The 27,758-nt window shown below is 44.6% G+C and overlaps 1 protein-coding gene across 1 annotated transcript; it reads right to left on the bottom strand.

Moving 5' to 3' along the window:
• On the bottom strand, nt 1-26,937 carry LOC144932526 (annexin A4-like). Its single transcript, XM_078856701.1, has 16 exons — nt 26,691-26,937; nt 20,368-20,397; nt 18,102-18,193; nt 16,781-17,228; nt 13,806-13,861; nt 11,824-11,911; nt 9,914-10,008; nt 9,328-9,441; nt 7,691-7,781; nt 7,390-7,469; nt 5,999-6,055; nt 5,656-5,749; nt 4,212-4,307; nt 2,291-2,349; nt 1,973-2,095; nt 1-1,641 (listed from the first exon to the last, which is right to left on the bottom strand). The coding sequence occupies exons 2-16, from the start codon at nt 20,390-20,392 to the stop codon at nt 1,582-1,584; spliced, it is 1,578 nt and encodes a 525-aa protein (XP_078712827.1). The 5' UTR covers nt 20,393-20,397; nt 26,691-26,937; the 3' UTR covers nt 1-1,581.
• Nucleotides 26,938-27,758: the final 821 nt, after the last annotated feature.

The following is a 27,758-nucleotide window of genomic DNA, read 5'->3' as shown; positions in this document are numbered from 1 at the left end:
TGTTTATCACCAGAACCTTTATTTCAGCCCTCGTGTTTACATAATTCTATTCTATATATAGCTTTATATGTTGTAGAGTTAATAATTTCATTACATTCCAAGCACATTCAAGACAAATTCGTGTATGGCGTTTGTGTTAGTGGTATTGTGAATGTTTTGTATTAAAGGCAACATCGGGTTTTTTTGTGTATATGGCTATTTGTGATACACGGTACATGTGTGTTGAGTCTAAAAGTGTTGAATAGCCGCGTGTAGGTAGGTTTTTTTTGAAATGTATCTGTTTTAGGGGTGGCGCAGTGGTTAGCGCGTAGTGCTACGAACCCGGCTACCCGAATTCGATTCCCATTCACGGCCACTACCAGTGACTTATCTGAACTGGTCCTGGGCCACCCCTAGGTCGACTCAGCCTGAAATGAGTACCCGGTGCGATGTAAATATTAGCAACGGGGAGATAAAGGCGGCGTGGTGTTGCCCACCCACCCCCTCGGGTGCCGGGTCCAAATTGGTGCTCGCTTACGGCACTATCCCAGTCTGTTAAGGCTATGTGGTGACCAACGTTTGATTCCCAGCCACGGCTTACAGCGGTTGCGAGTGATAATCCTGCCAGGGTCTCACCTAGGTGCAAAGTCTTAAGTTAGTATGTGCGTAGATGTGCACACATCAGAACTGGGGAGACACAGGCAGCCGACCATGGTTGTGGCCTCGCTGTGCGGAACAAGAGCAGCTGTTCACAGTTGTAGCACTTGCCCCAACTAATCTAAGGCTTTATGGCATACCCGTGTGTTTGTATTAAAAGGTGTGCATAGCTATACAGATGACAAAATGTGCAATGGACATCTGCGGGATATTTCCCCGACGGATTGTGATGATATCCATACACAAAATATTGAGTTATATATAGGTTGTCTTATTTAAGTCAGTTGTGTGTAATGGTGCGTTGCAAGGCTGTTGTGTGTAAAGACATGTTTAAGGCTGTTATTTGTACACGTATCTTGTGTGTGTAAGGGTGTTGACATGTGTGTTTCATGGCATAGTTCATCCACACGATCCTGTGCGCATGCGTACCCATGCATTTGGCATAATAATTCGGGCACTTACCTAATTTAACGTGTGATTACAGTACTGCAATACCAGTGATAAGTTACAATGGCCAAACGGTATCATCACAAAGAGACAGCTTCCTCGTTCCGTAGGCACAGTAAGCAGCAGGCAAGCTCCCCCCGTCCTACTCGAGGCAGTGGCACCTCTCGTGTGCAAAGCACACCCTGGCACGAGTGTGCACTATCATGGGATGATGAAGTGTGAGGGAAAGCGCAGAGTGAGAGGTGAAAAGGAGAAGTGAGAGGTATGGAGAGGTGGAAAGAAGTGGGTTGGAAGATGAAGGTTGGTAGCTGGAGTGTTTGGAGATGAGACGGTTTCAGAAGCTTTGAGAAAACAGACTGGGTTGGGATAGGGAGGGACACGTTGGCAGATAGAGAGATATGTTTGGATAGACATGCAGGGAGATGGAAGCTGGATTGTCATAAGATGTATTTGGAGATAGATTGGGTTGGAAATGTGGGGAAAGGAGAGGTTGAACATCTAATCTTCTCCGCCGCATAGGCTGAGCAGGATCTTCTTGTAGTCTCCGGACGTGTCCCCCTGGAGACAGAGGCAAAAGGGAAAACTCTTACACAGCTTGATAGTCTCTGATTTCCACAAACTGTAAACCCAGGAATGATAAAATAATGACCCCAGCAAATAGACTCCAAAGATAAAACTTGCATTCAATTGAACCTTGACCTCTGGAGACCTTTAACCTTGATTACCCATGAACCTTGGGAGTGGCCTCGAATCTCCAACTGTGAACCCACGAGTGCCAACTTATCTTGGCGAACAATTGCTGGCTTATGACCCCCAGCAGTGGATGTTGTTACTTCTGAACTCAAGTGAACTGTGACCTCTGATCTCAATGACCACAGGTGGCACTCACGGCGATGAAGGAGTACAGCGACTTTCCATAGAGCTGCTTGAACTCGCGGCGGATGTCAAAGAGGTCGACCTCACAGCGTGACACCATGATGCGTATGAGCGTGCTGTCCTTGGTGCCTAAGCCCTGAGGACGATCAGAGAACCACAATCACAACCATTACTGTACAGTCACAAACACAACCCAACTGTACAATCACAAACACAACCGAACTGTACAGTTAAGACAATGACACCCGCACACAACCTCAATTACAAATACACAACTACAACGGCACCTCTTTGAAGTGTGTGAAATGCACGTCCAATATAGTGGCTGTACCTTCATGGACTTGTAGAGTCTCTCCGCGAAAAACCCTTGGGTGTTCCGTAAGCATTTTACTAGGGGGAAGGAATGGGGGGGGGGCAGAAAGGGGGGTATTGGTATATTAATGACAGTGATTCTGGAAAATACTGGGATCTAGGACTGGGTTAGTGAGTATGGTTGTAAAACTTGTTTTATTTGCATTTATGGGGAGAAATGAAGGGAGCTGCAGCAGTGTTATGGTTAGCATACTGGATCTCCATTTCTGAGGTCAATGGTTAAATTCCATCTCTAGATAGTTGAAACAATATAAAATAATTACTTAACTCATCCTACCGCCTTTGTTCACCAGCAGGATAAATGAATACAACAGTCAAATTGTCAAGTCGCACGTGGTGGGGTCAATGTGAACAAAAATCTGCACGTGTATAGTTCAACTGATGGGATAAACAATGTTATTAACCTGACAGATTCAATCTATTGCTATGAACTTTGGTAACCCCCCCTCCCATAATAAAATGTACTAAAGACTCACCCTTGAAGTACCACTCTTTGTGTGTGGCCATGGTTGTTTTGATTAGCTCTCACAATACAGGTTACCCTCGATTAAAAAAAAGATACTCAAACGAAATTTCATTAAACGGAATGGCTTTTGCCATTAATGTAATACTAAAAATTAGCGATGTGTTCTGGAGTCATTCCAACTACTCCTAACCTGAAACTATTCACCTGGATCACTTTTTACAATCCAAAAATAATAAAGAGCAAATATTAAAGCGATTGAATAATTATTCATAAAAAAAAATTAACATTTTCAGGGAACTCGCGCAAAGATATGCATGTTGGAATGACTGTAAAGATGGTGGAGGCGTTCCTGTTGCACTGCAGGGATACCGTGACACAGTCGTGGATTAACGAGGAAGACTTCCGTGAAATTTCGTAAATGCGGAAATTCGATTTTGTGAATCTAAGTGTCCATAAATTGTCAATTGCATAAACGCGAAATTTCGAACATTCGTAAATCCGAGGATACCTGTATGCATTGGTGTGTTCATAGTAGTTTTTGGCAATATGAGTATATGTTAATGAATGTTAGCATTTCACGTGTTTTGTCGAACCAGGTAAGAACTTAAAAGATCATCAGTCTCTCATTTTCAAGAGTGAACTGGGTCACCAGAATGACAAGCATTAGCATAAAACAAGTACAGCAATCAAGCAAAAAAAAAATCCATGCAAAAACAACCACATGAATAAAGAAACCGACAAATGGACAAACATATATCAACATTACAGGTATCCCTTCATTAATGAAGCTTCGGTTCACGTAATTGACATTATGGACACTTTAAGATGAACAAAATCGTATTTCCGCATAATTGAAAGGTCACACGGCACACACCGGAGGCTGTGTCACGGTATCCCTCCAGTGTAACAGGAACACCTTCACATCACCTCTCCGGTAATTCCAATATGCAGATCTTTTGGCGATTTCCCCCGAAAAGGTTAATCTTATTTTTAATGAATAATTCTTCAATCATTTTTATATTTGTTCTTTATTATTATTTTTGTATTGTGATATTGGTGTATATTTTTAAGTTAGGTGTTGAAATGACTGGTCTGAAACATCCATTATTTTTAGAATCAAATTAATGGGGAAAGCCATTCCTATTTTACGAAATAGTTTTATGCGTGTTTTATTAAGAACACCGCTTTCGTAAAGATATCTGTATTTTAAATTAATTTCCTGTCATGAATTTCGGCTTTGACAAATAACCTTTGAAAACCATTCCAAGTTAAATGAGTATATGGTAGTGTATGCATGTACATGATGGTGTAGGTGAGTATATAGAAGTGTGAATGTATTTAAGTGAGTAATACTGTTAATTGTATGAATGTATATGGTAGTGTGCCATTCCGTGTTGTGGTGAGCCCATCTTACCCACGGCCACCATTCCATCCTCCACACTGCCCGACATCTCCCTCTTAATGCTCTTCTCGATGTCGTGTTTGCTGATTCTGCCATACTCCTCAAACACTGCAGAGACAGAGAAGCCAAGTACAAAGGGCAGAAGAACGGAGCGGTCACGGGGTGTGACGACAGTTGGGAGCCACGCATCCCTACACTGGATGATTCTGTGCACTATTTACATGGACATATGTGCCAATCTGTTTCTTATGGGTGCGTGAACATTCCTCAACATATCCACATGCATCTTAGCACACTCTGCTTGTATTAAATAAACAATATAAACAGTGCAGTCTTGAAATCGCTATGGTTCCCAACTTTTGCCACACCCTGTACAACATTTTAAGACTCAACTGCAGGCAACATCGATGCCCTCATTACATATATCAGAGACAGGAATCCCCCATGTCTTTCACCGACTGTTGGGGCTAGTACTGTCAGCGAGCTCATAGGCCGGCACAGCACATGTGTCGGTAGTGTCGCCAACATTGACTTTGCTTTTCCATTACGGATGTTTTTACACCGCATCAGGTGCCCATTTGAAGCAAAGTCCATTGACGACAGGCTCCAGACCAGATCAGATATCACTCACTATTTTAGCCGTGGCTGGGAATCGGACCCAGGTTGCTGGGTTTGTATCAAAGTGCACTAACCGCTGCACAACTACTCCATCCTCGTACATCAAACATGGAAAAGCATTCCACAAGGGGTCTCTTTTCCTCACACCATATTCACAGTACCACGTGTGAAATCCATCATTGGTTTACGTCGTTTTGTTAAATACTTGGGTTTATAGCAGGGGGTGGGGAAACCTGAGCGCCAAATCGCGATGGAGATGCGTTACGACGACCCCATCGTAACTCGGGGACTACCTGTACATATTTTATTTTAGCTGGAAGAACCTCATCAGCTATGAAGCTGGTCGGCAATGGTGAACATTCACATATACATATCTGTAGGCCTTTCAAAGAGCTTTGGCAGGCAACTACACATTAAATACTAACAAAGGGAACAGCGCTCATGTCGATAATACAAAGGGGGCCGTTGCAGTGATGGAATTGACTGTGCTCAACTTAGAAACAAGGTGTTGTCAGGTCCCAAAGTCCCTTCTAGTATCTGAGTAGCACAGCTAATATGCTTGCAGTGATGTATAAATATCATTTGCAGGCCCTTCCTCCAGCAGTGGCTACCTTGAAATAAAAGCTGAAGAGTTAGCCGTGAAGGGTCACAAATGTATGGGTTAGGAGGAAGGTTTTAATGCTCAGGGTTGAGGTTCAGGGGGTTAGGTTTAACGTTAAGAGGTCAGTGTTCATGGTGTGTGTTCTGGGGCAGCAATGTGGTGAGCGGTCAGGAGGGTGAGAGAGGTGAGAGGTGAGAGAGGTGAGAGAGGTGAGAGAGGTGATAGAGGTGAGGTTACCCCTGAGAAGGTGAGCCTGGCTGCGTCCACACAGGATGCTGTTGAACCGTGATTCGTCTGTCCCTATGCGATTCTCCCCTGCGGCCAGGAGGTCCTGTGAGGTTTTAACACGAGTTATCAAGTGCAGACACTGACGCTTTCATACGAGAACATCAATACACTTATCCTGAAACCTGGTCTCTTTGAGCCAAGTCTCAAGACACTGCTCGTGAAATATGGAGTTGAGTCACGACCAACCCTGACATCCAATCCCCTGGAGCAGAATCTCAAGATACTGGTCCCAAACCCTGGCCTTCTTCCTGAGCTCGAGGTTTTGAGGCTCGAGGTTTGCGTAGATACGCACCTGTGCATCCTTCTGCACGCGAGCCATGTCCACCGTGGTGCTCTCATCTCTGCCTCCCTGACAAACGGACGCACAGGGATACAGAGAGGTGGGGACACACAGGGACACCATCATTAAACATGACAGGCAAACTTGATTTGATACAAAGGGGACCGGCATTGTGCTATAAACCATGCGTTTGATTCCCAGCTATAGCTAACATCCTGGGCCTTCCCTGGGTAAACTCAGCCTCAAACAAGTTAGTTGGTACCATGTTAAAATGTCAGCCCTAGGGACACAAAGATAAGCAGGCATGGTGCTGGCCATACCAGCAGCTCTTGCGCCATGTCCGCCTTAATAGGGTCTCCCGAACAGCATTTTCCCAAAACACTGTCTTAGTTTTTGTATGAATAGTGTTTTTCCCCTTTTTTCCGGCAACAAAACTGAAACCTTTTGACAAGGAATCATGTCTACATTAACCACAATACTTGTGGCCAAAATGCAAACCAAAAAATACACTCTGATAATATATGCATTGTCCTTGAAACTGATTGGTCCACACCAGAGACGGCTTTCTTTTGAGCCTGGTCTCAATTGGTGCTAGACCAGATGACACAAAAAGGCGTACAGCTCAAAGACAATGCACTATCAAAGTAATGAGGGCTCGGGGTAAGCATCTACATCATTAGACCTCCTTTGCCAGTACCAAAATATAAGAATGGGGTTTTTCCCCAGATGACGTCTCTGGTGTGGACCAATCAGTTTCAAGGACAATGCATATATTATCAGTGTGTTTTTTGCTTGCATTTTGACGACAAGTTTCGTGGTTAATGCAGACATAATTCCTCGTCAAAAGGTTTCAGTTTTGTTGCCGGAAAAAAGGGGAAAAACCTTATTATATTTTGGTACTGGCAAAGGAGATCTAATGATGTAGAGTTTTTGTATGTTTACATGCGTTTTGGCGTTCAGGTGTACACACATTTGCTGGTGTGTACGTCTGCACATTTCCAAGCAGCACCTACGAATATTTAAAAGCGTGTACATACTGGCACGTGTGTGTATGTATGAAGTGTGGGGGAGTGGTAGTGTAGTGGTTAACACACTGCGCTATGCACCCGGCGACCCGTGTTTGATTCCTGCTCATGGCCACCACCAGTGACGATTATCTGAACCGGCCTGGGCCTCCCCTAGGTCAACTCAGCCTCAAATGAGCACCTGGTGCGTTGTGTAAAAATCGTAACTAGAGTGACGAAGGCGGCTGGGCATGGTGCTGGCCACCCACCCCCTCTCGTGTGCCGTGCCGGCCTTCACAGGGGCTCGCTAATAGCACTTGCCCCTACAGTCTGTTACAGGCTACACGGGGGATCTTTGTGTAGTAAAGTACGTGTGGGAAGTGTGCACGTGCGTCTCACCTGACACAGCGCCACCAGGAGACGCTTGAAGTTGGCGGACGTGTCTGACATGATGTCCTGCTCCAGCGTCCGTTTAGTCACTACCGCCCAGTGCACACGGTCATAGGCATTGCTCGTTAGTTCACTATTCACCACTCCTTAAGAATCATGTGCACCGTGTGGCGTATGTTTTGTGAGTGGTGTGTGTGTGTTATGTGCTTTATATGCTTGTGTTATTTCCTTTGTGGTGTATTTAGATGTGGTGTGTTATATTGTGTTAAGTGGTGTGTGGTGTAATCAGCGAGGTATGTGTGTGTGGTACCTGACTTGTAGTGTTTGTTGATTTCATGTATCTCCTTGTTGGATCTTGATGCCAGAATCTCAATCAAACACTCCTCATCTGTGCCGGCACCCTGCAAGCACATCACACACGTATACCCATTTCTTTACAACTGCTTTTTGTGTTTATTTGCCTTTTCCCCGCACCCCCGATTAGCACGGTTGGCTATGTACAGTGCGAAAAAGTTCAATATACATAACACACCCGATACCTTTAGCATACACCATTATATATACACACACAGACCACATGTATTATACCATACACCATTATACACATACACCACACCCACTTCACATATAATTAGAATAAGTTTCAGCCTTTTGACACTCTGCCGGATGAAAGCATCCCTATAGGGGTGTTTAACCAAACTTCCCCGTGCTATAATGAAGAAAAATAACAAAAACCATACATACCACACAAATTATGGGACCTCCTTTGCCAGTACCAAAATATAAGAATAGGTTTTCCCCCATTTTACACGCTTTCTTTTAACTCACTCCGTCTGTTGTTGTTGTCGTTGTTGTATCCTCAAATCTTGTAAGTCCATTTTAACCCACTTCCCAATGTGGTATCGACTGAAAACTTGGTATACATGTCATACTAATGACAATACTATATTCTATCATAAAACATAAAAAATAAATTTTTAAACGTTCTTTTTTATATGTTATGTTTCGGCTTGGGTCTAATTGTCCACGGTCAACTGACGTTGGCTGTAATTGGCCACGGTCCCTTACGTTGTGGCAAGCTTCGGGTCCACTTCCTGGAGTCGTGGAGTTCTGCCATTACTAATACATTTTATAAAAGCGTGTTTTTAAAAAAGTTTTTTTTGCGCCAAAAAAAGGGTAAAACCTATTCTCATACCACACAAATCTCCTTTGCCCTCTCTCCGTTCTACTATGGCTTGTGACTTAACTTCATGCCGCCTATGGCCACCACTATGAAACGGTTCGTACACAACATTCACTGTTACTGCAAGCATCTTAGTCGTAATAATTGGGTATTTTAGGGTGATCATTTTGACCTGGTATCAACACTTAAAATGTTAGCATGCTCGGCCACTTCTGTCACTGCAAGAGGCCCTGTCACTGCAAGGGTCTCTTATCAGTGACAGAAGTGACTTAGGTTGTGTGTGTGTTAATGTAGCCGTTAAAGGTATTGTCGTGGTTAGTGCACTGCGTTACAAACCCTGCAACCCGGGTTTGATTTCCGCTCATACTTAACATCGGTCCGGGGTCTCCCATAGGTCGACTCCGCCTCAAATGAGTATCTGGTGTGGTGTGTAATCAGCCTCTAGGGAGACAGAGGCGGTCTGGCGTGGTGCTGGCCACCTATCCTGTCGTGTGTGCCGTGCTGGCCTTTATAGGTGCTCGCGAACAGCACTTGCCCCAACAGTCTGTTAAGCCTGCATCGGCGATCTTTGTCTTGTTTGGTCAAAGGAATTGGGAAATCCTATATTTGGCCCTCAGTAAAAATAGGGTCCCCAGAAGGGCTCCCCATCCTCTTAATCCCTCCACCTTCTCTTCCTCCATCACACCCCCTCTCCCGATCCTCTCAATCCCTCCCAACCCCTTCTTTCTCCCCCGTTCCACCCCCACATGCCGCCATGCTGTCACCTTGATGGCCGCCTGAATCTGGCTCACGTCGTACTGCGTGGGCGTCTCCAAGAGTGCCACCACCACCGACTCGAAGTTGCCCGACAGCTCCGACTTGAGCTCCTTCACCAGGTCCTGTAGGCAAAGCAGGAGCCTTCAATTCTCCAGCAGCCTTCACTTAGCAGCAGCCTTCACTTACCAGTTACCTTCACGCACCAGGGACCTTAACTCACCATGCACCTTAACTCACTCAGCCTCCAACTACATTCATAATGGTGGTGTCTAACCCACTGAGCCAGCGGTCTACGTATTTTTCAATTTTTTGGGCGAATTTCATAATGGCTCTATCAGAGCCACAGAGCCAGCTCTGTTAAAGTTGTGGGATCAAGTCCAGGCACGGGGTGTATACTAGTCAATAGAGAGATGAAGATGAGAACAGACAGAATGGGGTGAAGGATGATGGTAAGAGTTGGTTGATATGGTTAAAATATGAAGACAGAGGCATGGAGACATGGGATGTGATTTGAAGGGGAGACGTAGGCAGTGAGAAATGGGGGAAAGGAGAGAATTGGGAGGGTATGGTGGGGAGAAGGCGAGAAAGCTGTACCTTGCCATAAGCTGTCTTGAACGAGAGTGCGATCTCCTGCCGCTGTTTGTTGCTGCGCGCTGTGAGAACGTCGATGATGGCTTTCTCATCCGTGCCTGAGCACGCACGCATACAGCCACGCACATTCACAACACAAACATTCATACGTGCGCACACACATGCTCATTTACACTTGCAGAAAAACGTGCGTAAAATTGTATATAAAGACAAAGATCCCCCGTATAGCCTTAACAGACTGTTGGGGCAAGTGCTGTTAGCAATGAGGGGGTAGGTGGCCAGCACTACGCCCGGCCGCCTTTGTCTCCTTAGTGCCGATGTTTTTACGCACCACACCAGGTACTAATTTGAGGCTGAGTCGACCGAGGGGAGGCCCAGGACCGGTTCAGATAATCGTCACTCATGTTGACCGTGAGCGGGAATCGAACTCAGGTCGCCAGGTTCATATCGCGGCGCGCTAACCGCTACACTACCGCTCCCCATTATTGAATATACTATTATAGTATATACTATTATAATATATACTATTATAGTAGTATATACTATTATAGTATATACTATTATAGTATATATACTATTATAGTATATATACTATTATAGTATATACTAAAGTGTACACAAACGTCCCCCATTTAATCTTACACTCTCGGGGATACTAATTTTAAAAAGAGCCGATTATAACCGGCACAGCACATGGAGTGGTGTGGCCGGTAAGGATATAACAATGCACTGATTAATAAATTCAAATCTAATTGAATGCACATGATCAAATATTGGCACTTGCGCCAAGCTAGGTAAATAATCAGAATGATTATTTAGACTGGAGGAAGCCTTTGTCACTAGCCTGGAACAAGTGCTGAAGGCTCACTGGCAGGAGGTCACGGGATAGATCCTGGTGTTATCTGTTAATAGACCAGTCTGACTGGCAGATCCATCACTTGCACTCACCACTGTTTAGACAAGGTGAAAACAGTTGAGGCAAGTGCTGTGAGTGCTTATTAAGGCTGGCATAACACATGCGGGAGTGGCATATTCTGCACCATGTCTAGCTGAATTTATCTCCCTCGTGCTGATGGTTACACAATGCACCAGATATTAATGTTAGGGTGAACCGATCCAGGCTCGGATATCACTCGCCACTGATGTCCATGGCTGAGAATTGAACCCACGTTATCAGGATTGAAGTACAGTGGGTGAGCCACTATTATTACTTCCCCCACTAAAATACAAAGATCCCCATGCAGCCTTTCAGAAGCTGTTGGGGAAAGTGTTATTCGCGCTAATGAAGGCCAGCGCGGAAGTCGAGGGGGTATGTTTACACACCACACCAGGTACTCTACTAAGGCTGAGTCGACCTTGGGTAGGCCTAGGATCAGATCAGACATTTACCACTGATGTTTGAATATGAACTCGGGCACACACACGTGTACATTTACACAGCTCTCGTACAAACACAAACCTCGGGCACTTCTCCCATACATGCACACACGCACTCATCTCAAACACGAATGGCTGTTAAACACCCACAAACAAACAAAGACACAGACTTATACACACACACCCACAAATCCCTCACCACTACCATATACTCAATCACCTCGTACGCACATGTCTTTCAGACAAAGATCCCCATTTAGCCTTAACAGACTGTTGGGGCAAGTACGGTACACGAGGGGGTGAGTGCCCAGCACCATGCCCAACCACCTTTGTCTCCTTAGTGGTGATGTTTACACACCGCACCAGGTACTCATTTGAGGCTGAGCCGACCTAGGGGAGGCCCTGGACCGGTTCAGGCCATGAGCGGCAATTGAACTCGGTCGCCGGGTTCGTAGCGCAGAACGCTAACCGCTGCGCCACCGCTCCCCTATACACACGTCCACACAAGCATCTCCTATACACACACACCAACTCACCAAATCCCTTCATTGCTTTTCTTAGCGTCTCCGCGTCCTTTAGACCATTGAACCCCGACTGTTCCTTAACCGTGCCCCGTCCTTTCTTCTGCAAAATGAAAGGCAAAAAGATGTATTTCAGTATTTCACCTGTTTGAGAAATGTGAATTTGTCAAAATGAGTCTGTCTTACTGCTCTAGTGAGCATTGGGTAGTGGTCATTTCTATTTGTGGCCTTGAGTGAGTGGCGAGAATTCCACAGTCCACTGATGTTGCCACTGATGTTAGCTGTAGCCAGGAATGTAACTCAGGTGGCCGTGTTAATAGTGCAGTGTGCTAACCACTGTGCCACTGCTCCGCCCTATAGTCTTGTTAAAATATGTGAAATTATCAACTTTAATATAATTGTGTGCAAATCACAACACAGCTCTCAATGTCAATCTACAACCAGTGGCAGAATATTAAATTATGCTTCCTTTAAAACCACTAGGAGCAGTTAAAATACTGAGATGCAAAGAGTAAGAATGGGTAATGTAATAGATGAAAAACATAAAATAATAAGCATTTTTGTACGATCCCTTCATTGGAAATCTAATCACTATTGTGGCTATTAGGAATGCCATAAAGGTCTATTTACATATTCCTGGAGGTGACCAGGTGGCTTGTCAGACTAATGCGCAGTCAAAGCAATGAGCTGACCCCAGTGAAATCCTGAGTTTAATCCACATAAGAGCCACCTTCCATTAAGCTGGCTTCTCAAGCCTTTCGTTTCCTACTCTGCCTTTTACTCTACGATGTTACTCTCGAGAAGGACACGTTTCTTTACAATGTTGTGAAATGTGGTTGCATTTAGACACTTAAATCAATGTAGTATTGTGTTCTATAGCCACAACAGACCCACCGACTAACAGAGACCCTCAGACGTACATAAAAACCCACAGACTTGCAGACTCGTGGATTCCTTTCCCCTGTTCAAATTCAGGCTCAACTTTACTTAATGACCTGTTAAATATGCCCACCATTCCTTGAGATGCATTTGCATTTAGACAAGACAGAATTCCACTTTGTAATGTATAAAAGCTGCAGTGCATCAGCAAACACTGGAAAAATGCTCACCGATGGACACTTTGGTGCTGGAAATTAATGTAGGTAAACAACCCGAAAGCTTTGTACAGGCAGACCAAGCTTCGAGCTACCCCAAAGAATGCTGATTCCTTATAGCGCTCTTTGTCCAGGATACATTTTTTGAGTGAAAAAAAATTAAGAAAATCCAAAAAGCGTTTATGACTGAGAAGACGCAGCGCCAAGAAAACGCACCCGCCGCCATCTTTGTTTACATTTTCTCAGCCAATGAAAGCGCCGTACGCTGTGAGCCAAGCAGCGCAGTCCAGTTAAAAAAAAACACTCCACCTTAGTCTCTCTCTGCCTTGTGTGTTTTTTATAAGCATTTTAGACCAATAATGTATGAAAAAAGGCCATAAATTTGGATGTTAAATGCAAGTGATAAGGCTCGTCAGGACACGTGACCATCAGGTGGATGTGAGTCATGAGTACAGTACATAATAATCACTGATATAATACAAAAAATGTTATAACCCCAATGAAGCCCCCTCATGTATTTCTCATACGTAAGAAATAACGCTGTCGGGAATGCATCCCCATATACACAATGGTGTAATGACCCCTTCTAGCGCCGATTAGTTTAGTGGTTCCCCTTGAATTCATCTTCAGCGCTAAGCAAGGTCTAAGTGTATTGCAATCAATATTGTGGGTGAAGTGCCGCTCAAGATGTCTTGGCACTCATTGATGCTGCCCTGGCTGTTCTGGCTGACCCTGGGGCTTGTGGTTGTGCACAATATCTGCTGTATTACCAATGCCCCCTCTGTTATTGGCCACTTTGTGTTCGGGGCTGTGCTAAGAAAACTGTGATTAAAAATTGAAATCCCAATGTTCTCGTTGCCAGCAGCCTGGGTGGTGTGACCGGTTGTTCCACATAGGCCTCACCACAGGGGCTGCGGTAATGGTGGACGGAGTAGGTGCTGGCTGGGCACCCTGGCTTCCTGCACACACACACAAATACACATGTTTATCAAAACCATGTACAAGTAGACATGCACACAAATATCCCATGTTTGGCCTGAGAGACAGAAGGTGCAAGTGCTATAAATGAGCACATATTTAGGAGAGTGTGGCATGTAAGGAATTGGTGTGGCCAACACCACTCCCTTCCACATATGACTTCCCAGTGCTGATGTTTACACACTGCAACAGGGACTTTTTAAAGGGCAAGTATACTCCTAGGAGTGGCCCAAAATCGGTCCAGATATCACTTGTCACTGGAGTTAACCATTAGCCACTGCAAACTTGCTCCCCAAGCACAATAAACATAAGCATATAACATGCACGGCACAGAGACTGACACACGCAACACAAAAGACAGATGTGACCATATAGCCTTTAGACTGTTGGGGCAAGTTCTCACCGCACAGGCACACGGGCGCATACAGATGTGCACGTACACACTGTGGTGCCAGTGTGCACCTACACTCACTCGAGATGACGCAAATGTCAACTGCGGTCACTCCGTTAAGCGAGCGACATGATCACATGCGTCATCACTACGGAGCAATTTCCCCCCCCACCTCCTTTTGTGTTAGCGGTACAAAAGGTATGAAACAAAGAGTAAATTTTTTATTCTCATATAGCACAGAGCTATATCTGAGATGTCGTCAGGTGACCTATGGGCCACACCATAGTGAGTCACACTTGCTCGTCTGCTCTGCCCACTGTCAGTAATAGTCATATGACAGTCAAACCGATACTTCTAATTCTCAGAGCTGGAAATAAGCTACATTATGCATAAAATCACATTTAACACAATGATTTGATTGTATCGTCGTTGGTGATCGGGCTGAAACCAGAAACTTGCTACACTTGAAAACCCAGTTTAACCACAGGTCTAAAATAATCTTGCTGGCTCTGCATTCCGACCTCTGGGTCACCCAGCCACCTCAACAAGGAACGGCGTGAAAGTAGTCAACTTTGCCACGGGTGATCGTTCGGTACCAGTCAGCGGGAGTCTCAGTTGAATTTTCCTGGTTTTACCCTGCACGACTAGCCAGGACCGGAGCGAACCACAAAAAGGATTCAGAGGAGAGGGCCAACCTTTGCGTCATCACACAGGCATCGGTAATGTATCTGCTTTGCGTCATCTTAGCTCAGTAGTTTCCGCTCCTCCCAAGCTCACCCCATCCCCCCCTCGTAACCACTACCGCGCGCTCCTGCTCCCTCTTTATAATCTCATTACATGGCCACCACTCATTCTCCATTCACCATCATTTGCTTTAATAAATGTTGCTTTTGCCTAATTCACGCATCACAGATTTGCCCATTACTTCCTCTCATCTATTTTATTCACCTCATCTCCATCATTGCATGCATATGTACACTTCTTATTTCTTTGTACGTAAAGATAAGACTATTAAACCATCACAGATAGTTTTTAATGCGCAATTGGATTCATGACAAAGAAAATCGAACACAAGCTGACAAAGTAGCACAGGAAGAGGTAGATGCTTGGAATTACAGAGACAGAAACAGCAATGCATGGATCAGAGAACAAATAAGGATTATGCTTAGTTTAAAGAGCGATATGTAGGCATTCACATCAAAGCATGGGCTTGAGAATTCTTTACAATTCATGCTAATTATAATTATATGCAAATGTGAATTACTCAACTATGAAACCCTATTTGGAGTGCTGGACATACACATGCACCTGTGTAATGAGTGAGGATGGAAAAAGTGGCATGTGGGGATGGTAAGGGTGTGTGGATCTAACAATGAGTCATTCTTGCCACTCATTGCCACGGGGCTTAACACCATGCCAAATATAACTTGAAATCGTCACTCTGATGTGTTTGCAGACATGTCGGATGCCTCTACATTTTGTAGCACAGATAGGTAAGTGATATACACTTTCTAGCCCGATAAGCTTTATCTTCTAATTTCCAAATACTGCTCAACCAATGTTTGTGCTTTATAATCTTACAGGGACCACACTGTGGCTTCAATAAAAGTACATGTCAAAAGCCATCCATTCGGGTATGGGTAGATGCTTGACTTAAGAAAAATAGGCTGGCTTGGACAGGACACGTTGCTGGAAGGAATTAACAGCAGTGGTCGAGACTAGTGAGTGCGAGCAGGCAAAGGAGAAAACAAGAGAAGGTCCACCTCGGAGGTGGAGTGATTACATTAGCTCGGGTTGAGAAGCGAGATGGATCATTGTTTCGCAAAACAGCGAGAGATGGCAATGGCATGGGGAGGACTTTATCAAGCAGTGGATGGATCATGGCTGGTGATGATGATGAGATGCTGGTGGGGTGGCACTGAACCCAGCGACCCGAGTTCAATTCCCAGTCATGGCCTAACGTTCGTGGGGAGTGATAACGCAATCGGTTCTTGATGCGCCCCCTTCACAAGCTCGTACTGACCAACATTGTGAAATATGGTCAAATAACCCGCACGACCGAAACAGCATGGGAAGGCCTTCATCCGGCTGTGGATAAGCAAAGAGCTGTTTATTATTATACATGTATGCCCACAGAGAGAAGGACAGACCTGCAGACAAATCAAGAAACAGAAAGGTACAAAAACAGACATTACAAAACTTAAAATCACAGCCACCACATATACAAAAATTAAGATCTAGTCTGCAAGATTGGTGCAGAAAATGAATGGATACATTGAAGATGCTTTGGTCTCACCATCTACAATTAAACCACCGCCAAACTACTTTCAAATTACCGCACCTCCGATTAGCACAGTTGGCTACTTGCGGTGAAAAAGAAGTTCAACATACATACGTTAAGCCACGACGAAAATCACCCATTAAACCATCAGACTACCATCATACCACTAACAAACCCGTCGCCATTACTATTTAGAGCGGTAACAGCCCCTCCTGCCAACACACCCACCTGCAGAAGATCCGTATGGTTGTTGGGCTGGTGGAGCTCCGTATGGTTGTTGGGCTGGTGGAGCTCCGTAAGGCTGCTGGCCTTGTGGAGCCCCATAGGGTTGTTGGGCTGGAGGAGCGCCATACGGCTGCTGGCCTGGTGGAGCCCCATAGGGTTGTTGGGCTGGTGGAGCGCCGTATGGCTGTTGAGCGGGTGGAGCCCCATATGGCTGGGCAGGTGGAGCCCCATATGGCTGTTGGGCCGGTGGAGCCCCATAGGGCTGAGTGGGTAGAGCGCCGTAGGGCTGAGCACCGTACGGCTGAGCAGCTGGAGCGCCGTACGGCTGAGCTGGTGGAGCGCCGTACGGGAGTTGTCCGGGAGGGGCCCCGTAGCCCATCCCGGCAGGACCACCAGGAGGGTACATTGCAGGATTCGGGCCGAACATCCCACTCTGGGCCAGGTTCCCGGCCTGGAGAGAAGAGCAACGCGGTAGTCATGATAGTTGTATTATTTGCGGTGGTCATGGTTATGATGGCAGTGATGACGATGGTAGTGGTGATTTTAGTGGTAGTGGTAGTGGCGGGGGTAGCAGTGATGATGGTGGTGGTGGCGATGAAGGCGGTAGTAGTCATGGAAGCGAGAGTGATATATATTTTAATGATGACGGTGATCCTAGTGGTGGTGATAATTATCGTTAAGTGGTATTACTCGTGGTGGTTTTTGTGGTGTTACGAGTGATGGAGGTAAAAACACTTGGAAGCCAGAAGTCATAATAATCATTAAACGATTACAATCGAGAGTTCTAGTGGCGAACAGCCTGCTGCCTTGGTCTGCTCTGTGTAGAGCACACCACATTGCAGCATACCATGCCATACCAGAGAGTACTGTTATACATTGTCATACCACAATAAGCCACACCATGAATCACATTATCCCACATCACAGATCATACAATTCCACACCACACCAAGGCACAGCATGTTTCTCAGACCATTCCAAGTGACACCACCCCATGCGATTGCATGTGGTGTTGCGTATAGCATGATATATGGTGATGTGGAAGTGATGTAGAGTCACGTGGTATGGTTACAGAATAGGCATGGTGCGGAATGGGGTGGTATTGTGTGGTGTGTCATGGGGTGGTGTGCGATGTGGCAGTGTGTTGTGCGATGTAGCATTGTGCCATGGTTATGAGTGGTATGGTATGGCATATGCTTGGTATGCTATGGTGCGGCATTGGGGTGATTTGGTATGAGGTGGTGAGCCACAGTGTGGTGTGTGATTGTGTGGTAAGGTGGTGTGTTGTAGTACAGCATGGAGTGGTGTGGCCACTGCTTGGTACCATGTTGGTGATTGCCGGATTGAATCCAGCTGGGATGGTAAAATTCCCCATATCTGGGAATCCCATGGGAGGCTGGGAAGGGGCTCCCCACCCTGCTCACTCGGACCACACCACGCAACATATGAAACATGCCAACATGTAGCAAGCACACGCCACATACAAACAACACAATCCATAATGCAAATCACTACACATAACACATAAATGAAACACACTTCACTATGTAACAAGCACATAACCAAATAAAACTCACACCACTCCACGATGACACAACAAGGTTACGTAAATCACTTGGGCTCGACATCTGACCACCTCCAATGTTGGTGAAATTTGGCACAATTGTAAGTACCGTAGAGACGTCATAAAATTCCATATTGGAGGTCAGTTGGTCACACAGCTACCAAATCATGGGTTGTTGAAAGCGTGACCTTTTTCAGATGCCCGAGGTCAATACGAGTCATAGCTCCATTATATTTGGAGCTGCATAGAATACGAAGACACCAATGGAAATGTAGGTCAACCTTTTCCAACCATCTAAATAAACAAAGGTCAGAACTCTGTTCGGATTCTCAAGCTAACGTACACTGAGCGACGCTCCCTACAATCTACAGAAAATATTTGTCTCGAGCAGCCATTCATTGATTATTAATATTTATTATTATTACTATTTATTAATAATTGGTTGTTTAAACAATGTTGATGTACATTAAGTATCCAGCTTATTTTTTGTATAGCCATGTTGCCCAGGCACTGGGGAATCTATGCCCACATAGTAGTTTTTTTGAAAATCCAAGCTGGTTATTTTTATCAGTTATGGTCACAAAACCATTCACTTTTAAAGAAAATATCTTGCATTTCTTTAATTGATTGGAAAGGGCTGAAACAGGCTATTTCCAATATTTTCATTTTAGCTCGTCACTTCATGAATCAGACTTGTAATGTATGTATGTATGTTGAACTTATTTTGCACTTATGTAGCCAGCTGTGCTAATCGGAGGTGTGGAGAAGGACAACAAACTAAACACTAAAGGAAGTTTGAACGAAATGCGTTTTCTGTCTAGATTTAAAAGTGCATAGCTCCAATGGATTGCTAATATCGGAAGGAAGAGTATTCCAAACGAATCGTCGGGCACCTGAAAAAGGTCAATCTTGACCCACTGACCTCCCACGTGGGAGTTTGCCCCATCCGTATTATACCTACAACCGTGCTATATTAGACGTGGTAAAACAAATCATATTATGAGTGCTCTGCTGTGAGATTACCCTAACCAAATAGCGATAATTACCCATTAACCATGCTTGTGTTCTTGCATCAAAACTAAACAATTTAAAATGATTGTATTATTTATGGTGTAACTGGCAGCATATGCATTAAAATAATAATATATTGTCAAGTTGCGATGATTAGAAGACATGTAGAGGGCTAATGTGTGAATTGCGTTTGAGAAACTTTAAAGTAATCTTTATTCATACTGCAAGGAGAGCAAAGCATACAAAAACAATAAAAGATGTTAAATATCATTACAAACTTATGGGAAACTGGTATCCCTATAATCATATGGTGAAATGTATATTGTAACATCGTGTTAGAATGTCGACAGTAAATCCTTAATATATGCGGGTATTTTTTGTTATAATCTTGGTTTTGCGTATTCGCGACATTTATTCGAGTGGCATTTGATTTTTGCTGGGTTGTATTTTAGATATTCATGGTCGTAGCACGCCACTACCCAACAAGAATCCGCGAGGCATGGGAGCAGCGTACATCGTGAGAGCACGGAAGTGCGATGCTCTCCTCAGTCTGCCTTTGTCTGCCGCACCGTTTACACGCGAATGCTTTCCTTTGCCATTTTTTTTAAATTACTGTATAATATTTATTTATGTATTCATTTCGTGATATTTGTACCTTAAAATATTTACTTTCATCATTATTAAAGGCAAGTTAAATAACACAATACTGTACAATAAATATGGTGAAAATGTTTATGTTTAATCGTTATCTATGTTTTTGCACCATTACCCCTATTTTCCTCAAGTTTTAAGTATTAATAGTCGCACTGTTCTCCAGGAACATATCCCTCGCAAATATTAAGGATGTACTGTACAAAGTAACAACCCTTATTACAACACCACCACATGTGTCAGTGGTTGCATGATGGCGATGACTCCATTCAGTGGCACAGAGCTCATTTACTGGGCAGCTCTGTGGATCGAATAACCTTCATCGTGAAGCTCTATTAATTATTATAGGAGGATCAGTACTCACCGCCTGGGTAACCTGGGTAGCTCATGTCCCCTGCAAACACACACAAAATACATGAACTCATGTGCATCAAATACACACAAACAAGCATTGACACACACCATCAAACACACATCGAATAATCAAATAATGTTGATCATCGATTATCCAGCGCGCGTTTATCCGCCTTTCAACATTTTCCTGCGGTCTCGGGCCGATCAGGCAAAACTGCTCCAAAGGCTGGACCAGTCTGGTGATTGGCACCATGTGCATGACAAAAAAAGTAGCGATGCTTGATTTGAGTATCAAATATTATATACATTACATTATACAATACATACAATAATTTAAACAATGAAAATACTGCACGTGTATACATTGTATACATTTTGCATGAATAATGGTACAGTAATAAAAACAAAATATACAGTGCGATCCGTCGAAAAGTGCGTTGTATAATTCGGCATTCGCATCAGTCCGGCGATTGTCAAACACAAGTAGTTGCAACAAGAACGTAGTAGTACTATGTCCATCACCCCATGCAGAGTCTTAGAGATTAGAGTGGTAAGTACGGTACAGTAAATACATTTGAATTTTTTTTCTATGTATAAGTTTATGCCAATTTCATATCGCTAACAAATGCAAAACACAAAAAAACATCTACACAACACCTAAAAACAAGGTGATGCGAGAATGTGCAAAAATAAGCTATTTTAAATCATGATGCGATTATCCGGCATTTTTGAAAATCCGGCATTCCCTTCCCCTCGAAGCCGCCGGATAATTATAATCGATCGACTGTACATAAACAAATACACACGCACAAAGGAAGAAACACAAATCAAATGCACATACGAGTTAAATGGATTTTCTACAGGCAGTTCTGTTTCCTCCCACAAGAAAAAAAATGCAAAATATTGCAATGCATGACTCTTACAAGAGAGCGCATTTGAGGAAGTTGCCCTCCAACTTTGGCATGGCAGGTGTAAATCTACAGATTTTCCACTGGCGGATTATCCGTGCTCATGGTTTAACGTTCATTGGGGTTTGACTATTGGATGCTCCTCACCCATGTGACCGAAAGCAAGTCGGCAAGAAGACCAATAAGATTAACAATAATATTCCATGCCTCCACTGCTATCCTACATCGATCAACAATATGTAACTTGCTGAACCCGCCATACTGAATATCTGTGAAAAAGAGCTTCATAGCTCATCGGATTCCTCCAGTCTAAATAAAGATTCTGATTCTGAATATGTAGGTTTGAAAGCACAATTTACATGTTTTTTTCATTATCTGCCTTTTATATTTAATCAGGGCCACCCGAAGGGAGTACTCGGCAGCATCGGCTTGAAGTCATGAGTAATTTATGGGTTATGCATTAAGTAGAGCCTCACATTTTAACTGCTAAATTATGTTTAAGTGCTGGACAAAAACCTGGTACTGCAAACTCCAGAAAGTTTCCCAATACGAATCGTAAAAAATGGTATTCTTTAAAAACGCACATTATTTATTTCCAAAACAAATTGAAACTACAAACTGAACTTTAGCGGAAACATGGGTCCAACGATTCTCAGCACATGCAAAAACGTTACTGGGTAAACGTTACCTAATTGCCCACGGACTTGGCCCGGAGGATTACATGAATACTCCTTCACCGCACATGCATCATGGTTTTTTTCTTCTCTGTGATGCAAACTCAAGCCGTGCAGCAACATTGCAATGTGTATTACACATATTTAATTTAAATGTCAATCAAATGTCGTCACACTAGAACAGACGAGGAAAAAGGCCAGAGCAGTTACACATCTAAGACGAGCTGAATGCAAGTCGACTCAGACGGCCAGGATGTGTTGTAAGATGAGGAAACCCATGGCAGGTGATGAAAATGGAAGCACTTAAGGCGGAGGAGCGCAAGAGGTAGGCCTATGCATTGGTGGTTGTATGTGGTGAACTAGGATATGTAGGACACGTGAATGGATGTGGGGATGGGCCAGGACAGAAATAATTGGAGAAGAGGACCAGGAAGGCAGACCCCCACCATTAAGGGAATAATACCATAAGAAGACGTATAAACGTCAAATGCAATTCAAACGTTTTTAAATTTGTAAAATGTGCAAGAAGCAGCTTATTTGGAGTTCTACCCGCGATACTTGGTGACGCTTGCCTGTGAATGGACCACATTGTTGTTGCCATTATTGAAATGTGCCACACCTTTTGTGGGTAAACCTGCCCCAGGGTCCATGGGGAGTTGTGCGCATCTGTGACGTGAAACCATGTGCCTAACCTATGTGTCACCGAGCACATTAAACAAGGCAGCGCACAATCCAGCTTGGGACGTTTCTCCCATTACTCTTTGACATCTCAAAATATTATTCCTTACTTTGGCGGCTTGAATATCGATATATTATTAATCGCCCAATTAGTGTTGAGCTATTGTATTGAACTCTACGAATACTAAATATGGCTCAGTTTGCCCATTTGAGTCGTGGTTGTTTCTGCTGTATCCAGACCAATGAATGTTGTGCGGATTTAGCGGATGCTCTGCATACGGACACAATAACCAAGCGTGTGATTTTTTATTGGTGGGGCTGATGTCGAGGCTCCACCTCTTCGTGGCAAGCTCCAGTTTCAGCAATATGAGCAAGTCAAGTTTCAAGTGTATTTTGTTTAATCAGGTGAGAACTCAAGAGATCAGGATACAATACTCTCATTTGCAAGAGTGATCTGGGCCACCAAAATGACACAAGTAAAACATATAAAATACTGTATAGCAATGAAGGATATAGAAACCACAGCAAAAACAACCGTGTCATATGAGACATCGAAAATATTGCACGAACATAAATGAATGCTCGATAATACATTCCCTGCAGTGTACGTTGGATTGGTCATCTCACTCTTGACCAATAGGGAACCATCTCTTAGTCGCCTCCCATTATATCTGCACCAGATGGAAATACCACTTGTACAGCCAGAGAAGATTTATCGAACTATGTATTGTATACAGTATGCAACAGTGCAGGTGCCAAGAGAATAACTCCTCTCACACCCCCTAAGTACACAGGGGATGGCTCCGACTCCTAGCCACACAATTTTAACATGGGCCCACCCACATCAACAATGTCCTCAACGATCATGAAGGGAGAGTCAATGACCCTGAAAACACAAAACAAGTTAAAATCCTGCTCGATTGAGTATGGCCTTGTATAGGCAATGATCAGGTCAATAAAGCAAAGGTGTAGTAAGTAGGTCCTGAAGAAATGCCCTAGAAACCTCTGCTGTAGCAGGCGGGCACAGATAATGTATGGTCCCCATCTCTGCAGGACTGCCCTGGTCTTAAAGCTCCCACACGCTCAGGCTCTGCAAACCCACGTACCCTAGAGGAGGAGTGGGGAACCTTTTTCTACCAAGGGCCATTTGGATATTTATAACATCATTCGCGGGCCACACAAAATTATCGACTTAAAGATTAGACTGTTATATTTGCTCAAACATTTCATTAACTCACCCCTAATGTGATGGCTGAAACTGCTTCTCTTTGGGTGAGGTGTGTGATGTTAGCTGGTATTGATGATGTTGCTGCTACTCACAACTGCTTTTCCAGGTTTGCTCCTAGACTGATTGAATTTCGAGTCCCGCCTGCGGTTGCCTTGGCAGGGCCACACCAAATGATATCGCGGGCCTTATACGGCCCGCGGGCCGGACGTTCCCCACCCCTGCCCAAGAGGTACGGTGGACACGATGGTGTTGCATAACCCATCCTCCCGGAACACAGAGGAGCAAGATTGCACCCGGTAGTGGTCACAATCAGTACGCAGTCCTCTTAAGGAAACCGAAACATGTTCACTAATGTACACGCATAAATACATACAAAAACAAATGCACACAAACATAGGATGTGCATTTACACGTGTGCTTCGTATGCATGATTGTATAGTTTAATGTGTATAGCAAACACAGTATGTGCTTTTTGCCTAAATGTACACGGGTTTCACTCCAAAGTACACATCGTGCTGGAGTAATGGTTTTGTGTATAAAGTACATGCACACGTGTACACGCAATGTACAATGTGTGTACGAATATCTTACGCTACAGTAACCCACTTAAACGCACGGCATGTCAATTGTATACACACAAAAACAGTGCAGACGTGCATATAAAGTGTACTTACAGTATCGACCACAGTACATATACAGTAATATATTGGTTTATATAGTGGTACATTGATATGTACTGTAGCGTATACTGTCAGTACACCACACTGTTTATGTATGTATATTCATATACATCTTCACCAACCTGCTTCCGTTCATCCCGTAAGATCAATCTCTCTCTCTTCTTCCCTAGCTTTAAGGACCGCTTAGTGAGGTTATACGCTTGAATTCCGCCTCTTGAAACGTCGAGTGGAATTTTTTCCCCTTTCTATGTACCGAATTCGAAAAATATATCTCTTGTGAAAAAATAGGAATGTTTTACCCTTTCTCACAATAGAAAAACTGTTTGGGCGGACCACAAAAAACACCAATTGTATTGCCAAAAAGGGTAAAAACTAAAAACCTATACTTATTTTTCATACTTTGATACTGGCAAAAAGATCCCATGCTAAATCGTGTGTCTCTTGTTGTTACAGTATTTTGGTTTCCAAGCACCATGCTAGCTCATCCTGCAAACTGCTTATTCTACTTGCTCCCAGATACGACGACCAAAGCCTAACCCCATCCACCTCTCCCCACCTGTTCCCCGAACTGTCACCACCATCATACACAGCCAACTTTAACCACCACCCTGTATACACAGTGCTTTATAGACTTTGTGCTGTTGATACACACGCGCTAAGGAAAACGCGAACACACGTATGTACACACACACACACAACTGCTTCTTAATCATCAGCCATGCCGTGTCCACTGCTGGATGAAGGCTTCCTCCACACTGGGAATGGGCGGACCACCATGCCCAACAGGTTGATTATCAGGCTGCCACGTGGTGGGCAGTGGGCCAAACGACGTTATTGTACCGTACTTCTACACTCCAGAGCCTTCAACTACCACGCTACTAACGAGACCAGCATGGTGAAGTATGGTCATGAAGCCTGCCACGACCTGAATTAAATTCACAGCGAGGTGGAGGCCCCGTCATCCGGGGCAGTGGGATATCAAAAGGGCCCGTACATACACATATCGGTGCAGTACATCACATTTCACGATGATATTCCAAAACCATGAATCTGCTTGGCACAGCAAATCTCATCCGACCTGCCATGGAATGGGCTGTGTGTGTTACTAATTTGGCTAAGTCAGGAATCTCTAAGATAATTGTGTTACCCTCCCTGTGCCAAAGCGTTTCGTCTTCAAATCTGAACAATTGTGTACTTCTGCTTGCTATACGAACACAATTCCTGTCGTGCAAACCACAAATTTCAGCTGTGCCTCACTGCAGGACTTAATGTCAAATTTTAACAGGCAGATTGTTTCGTGATCCACCGTTCAAATCACTCACCCGGCGGTCACTCGCCTCCCTGTCACTCTTCTACAGCTGCTACTACCACCATGGTTGGTTCATATTCCACGTGAACTTTACTCGTCGATTCCCCTGAACCACGTTGAGGACTCGGGTCCTCCAGACTGGTTCATCTCATCCATACTGTGCTTAACCAACAGAGGCCACAACACCCTCCACTCATCCACTCACTCGCCCGCACACTCACCTAGTCACCAACTTCGCGACCAATATTATCCAGAGGTGTTTGGGTTAGAGAGCGTAAATATAAATGTGTCGTGAAACCCGCCACCACCCGACACGGCCAATTGGTAAGCTGTCACCTAAAGCAAAACGCGCCAATTCATCGATAGTACAGCACACCGGTTGTGTGTTGGGTGAGTAAACCCACGACAACATTCACAAGTTGAGTACCGTGACGCTTCGCCTGTAACAACAACACCACCACCACCAGCAGCATCATCATCAGATACGCGTGGAGAAGCCCTCCCGTCACCCACTCAATCCCACACACCGCAGGCCACGGCACTCCTCCACTGTCTCCCTCTCTCTGCTCCTTCCCTCGCACTTGCTCCACTTTGCGATCCACTCCATCATCGTCTCGTCGTCGTCCCCCCCCCACGCCCCACGAAACATCTCGCAATAAAAACACGAATCTTGCTTAATTGTAAACACAAAATAAACGTACGAACTCATTACCTCCTGCAACTCTGAAACGGCGATGATTGCCGCTCGCCGTTTCGGGGATTCTAACCCCGTGTATGTCACGAAACGCCGCAGGACCGGCGGGGTAAATCAATAACACAACAAACATATAAGACTCAAGATGTCCACGGAGCTCACCTCGAACGACGTCCACACGATCCCTCGAGACTCGTTCGCCCGGGGCGGGAGGTCGGAGAATAAGCCTCGTGGAGGTAGGGAAGATGACCACGCTCTTCTCTCCGTGTGTAGCAACAACAACAACAACAGCAGCCAGCAGCAAGACAACTTCACGAGACCAAAACGACTGCACAAGACAAACAACAACCTCCACGTATCCGCGTACACCCACGAATCGATTCCTTAAAACCTAAACCCCTTTAATCGACGCGTCGATTCCTCCGCTAAACTCGGATTAAAGAATCGATTCGATGAGACTCGCGACACTTCGTAGATTCCGATTCCGCGACCCTGGTAGCCCGTTCATAATGGATGTGGCATCAATGAGGCTCCTTTGTGAGGCTGCGCTGTTGAACAAATTGCCTCGGTGTGAACGCTTTGCGGGGCAGCGGTTCCATTTACACGACCCCGTGGTTTAATCATTCACAGTGGGTAACCAGAGCCCAGCTTGGGGCTTGGGCAATCTCACCCATGAACGTAAACCCAAACATCGCTTGTCCGATGACATTGGTAGCAGGATCATACCACGCTGGATGATAATACTAAACTGGGGTTATTCATCACACATCAGCACTACTCGTTACTCACCGGATAATAAGAGTACTCACCACCAACACATCAATCACCTGATAATACCACAAATTCTTATCAATCACCTGACATAACTCACCTGATAACCCACCACACACACCTCACTGAACATTCACCTTTCATTACTCGGCTTATAATACCACCGACAAACGCCAACAAATGTCTCTATAGCTCCACCTAAGTTCACTCTCCTTAGTGGTTAATCACTCTCATGATGCCCCCCCCCTACACAACATATTCACCTGACCCTCACCACAGTACTCTCACCAGCCAGTACCACTCACCACTCTCCTGACATACTCACCAGACACCCACCACTCACCAAACACTCGCCTCATGGCACTCACCACACACACACAGACATTACGCAGTGCACATGACCATTAATGAGCAGTGACTCGTGAACTAATGAGCGATGTGTGTGGCCGTGTGGGCTGG

Source organism: Lampetra fluviatilis, chromosome 5, assembly GCF_964198595.1.
Source record: "Lampetra fluviatilis chromosome 5, kcLamFluv1.1, whole genome shotgun sequence".
NCBI classification, from domain to species: Eukaryota; Metazoa; Chordata; class Hyperoartia; order Petromyzontiformes; family Petromyzontidae; genus Lampetra; species Lampetra fluviatilis.
This window is presented reverse-complemented; position numbering and strand designations above follow the sequence as displayed.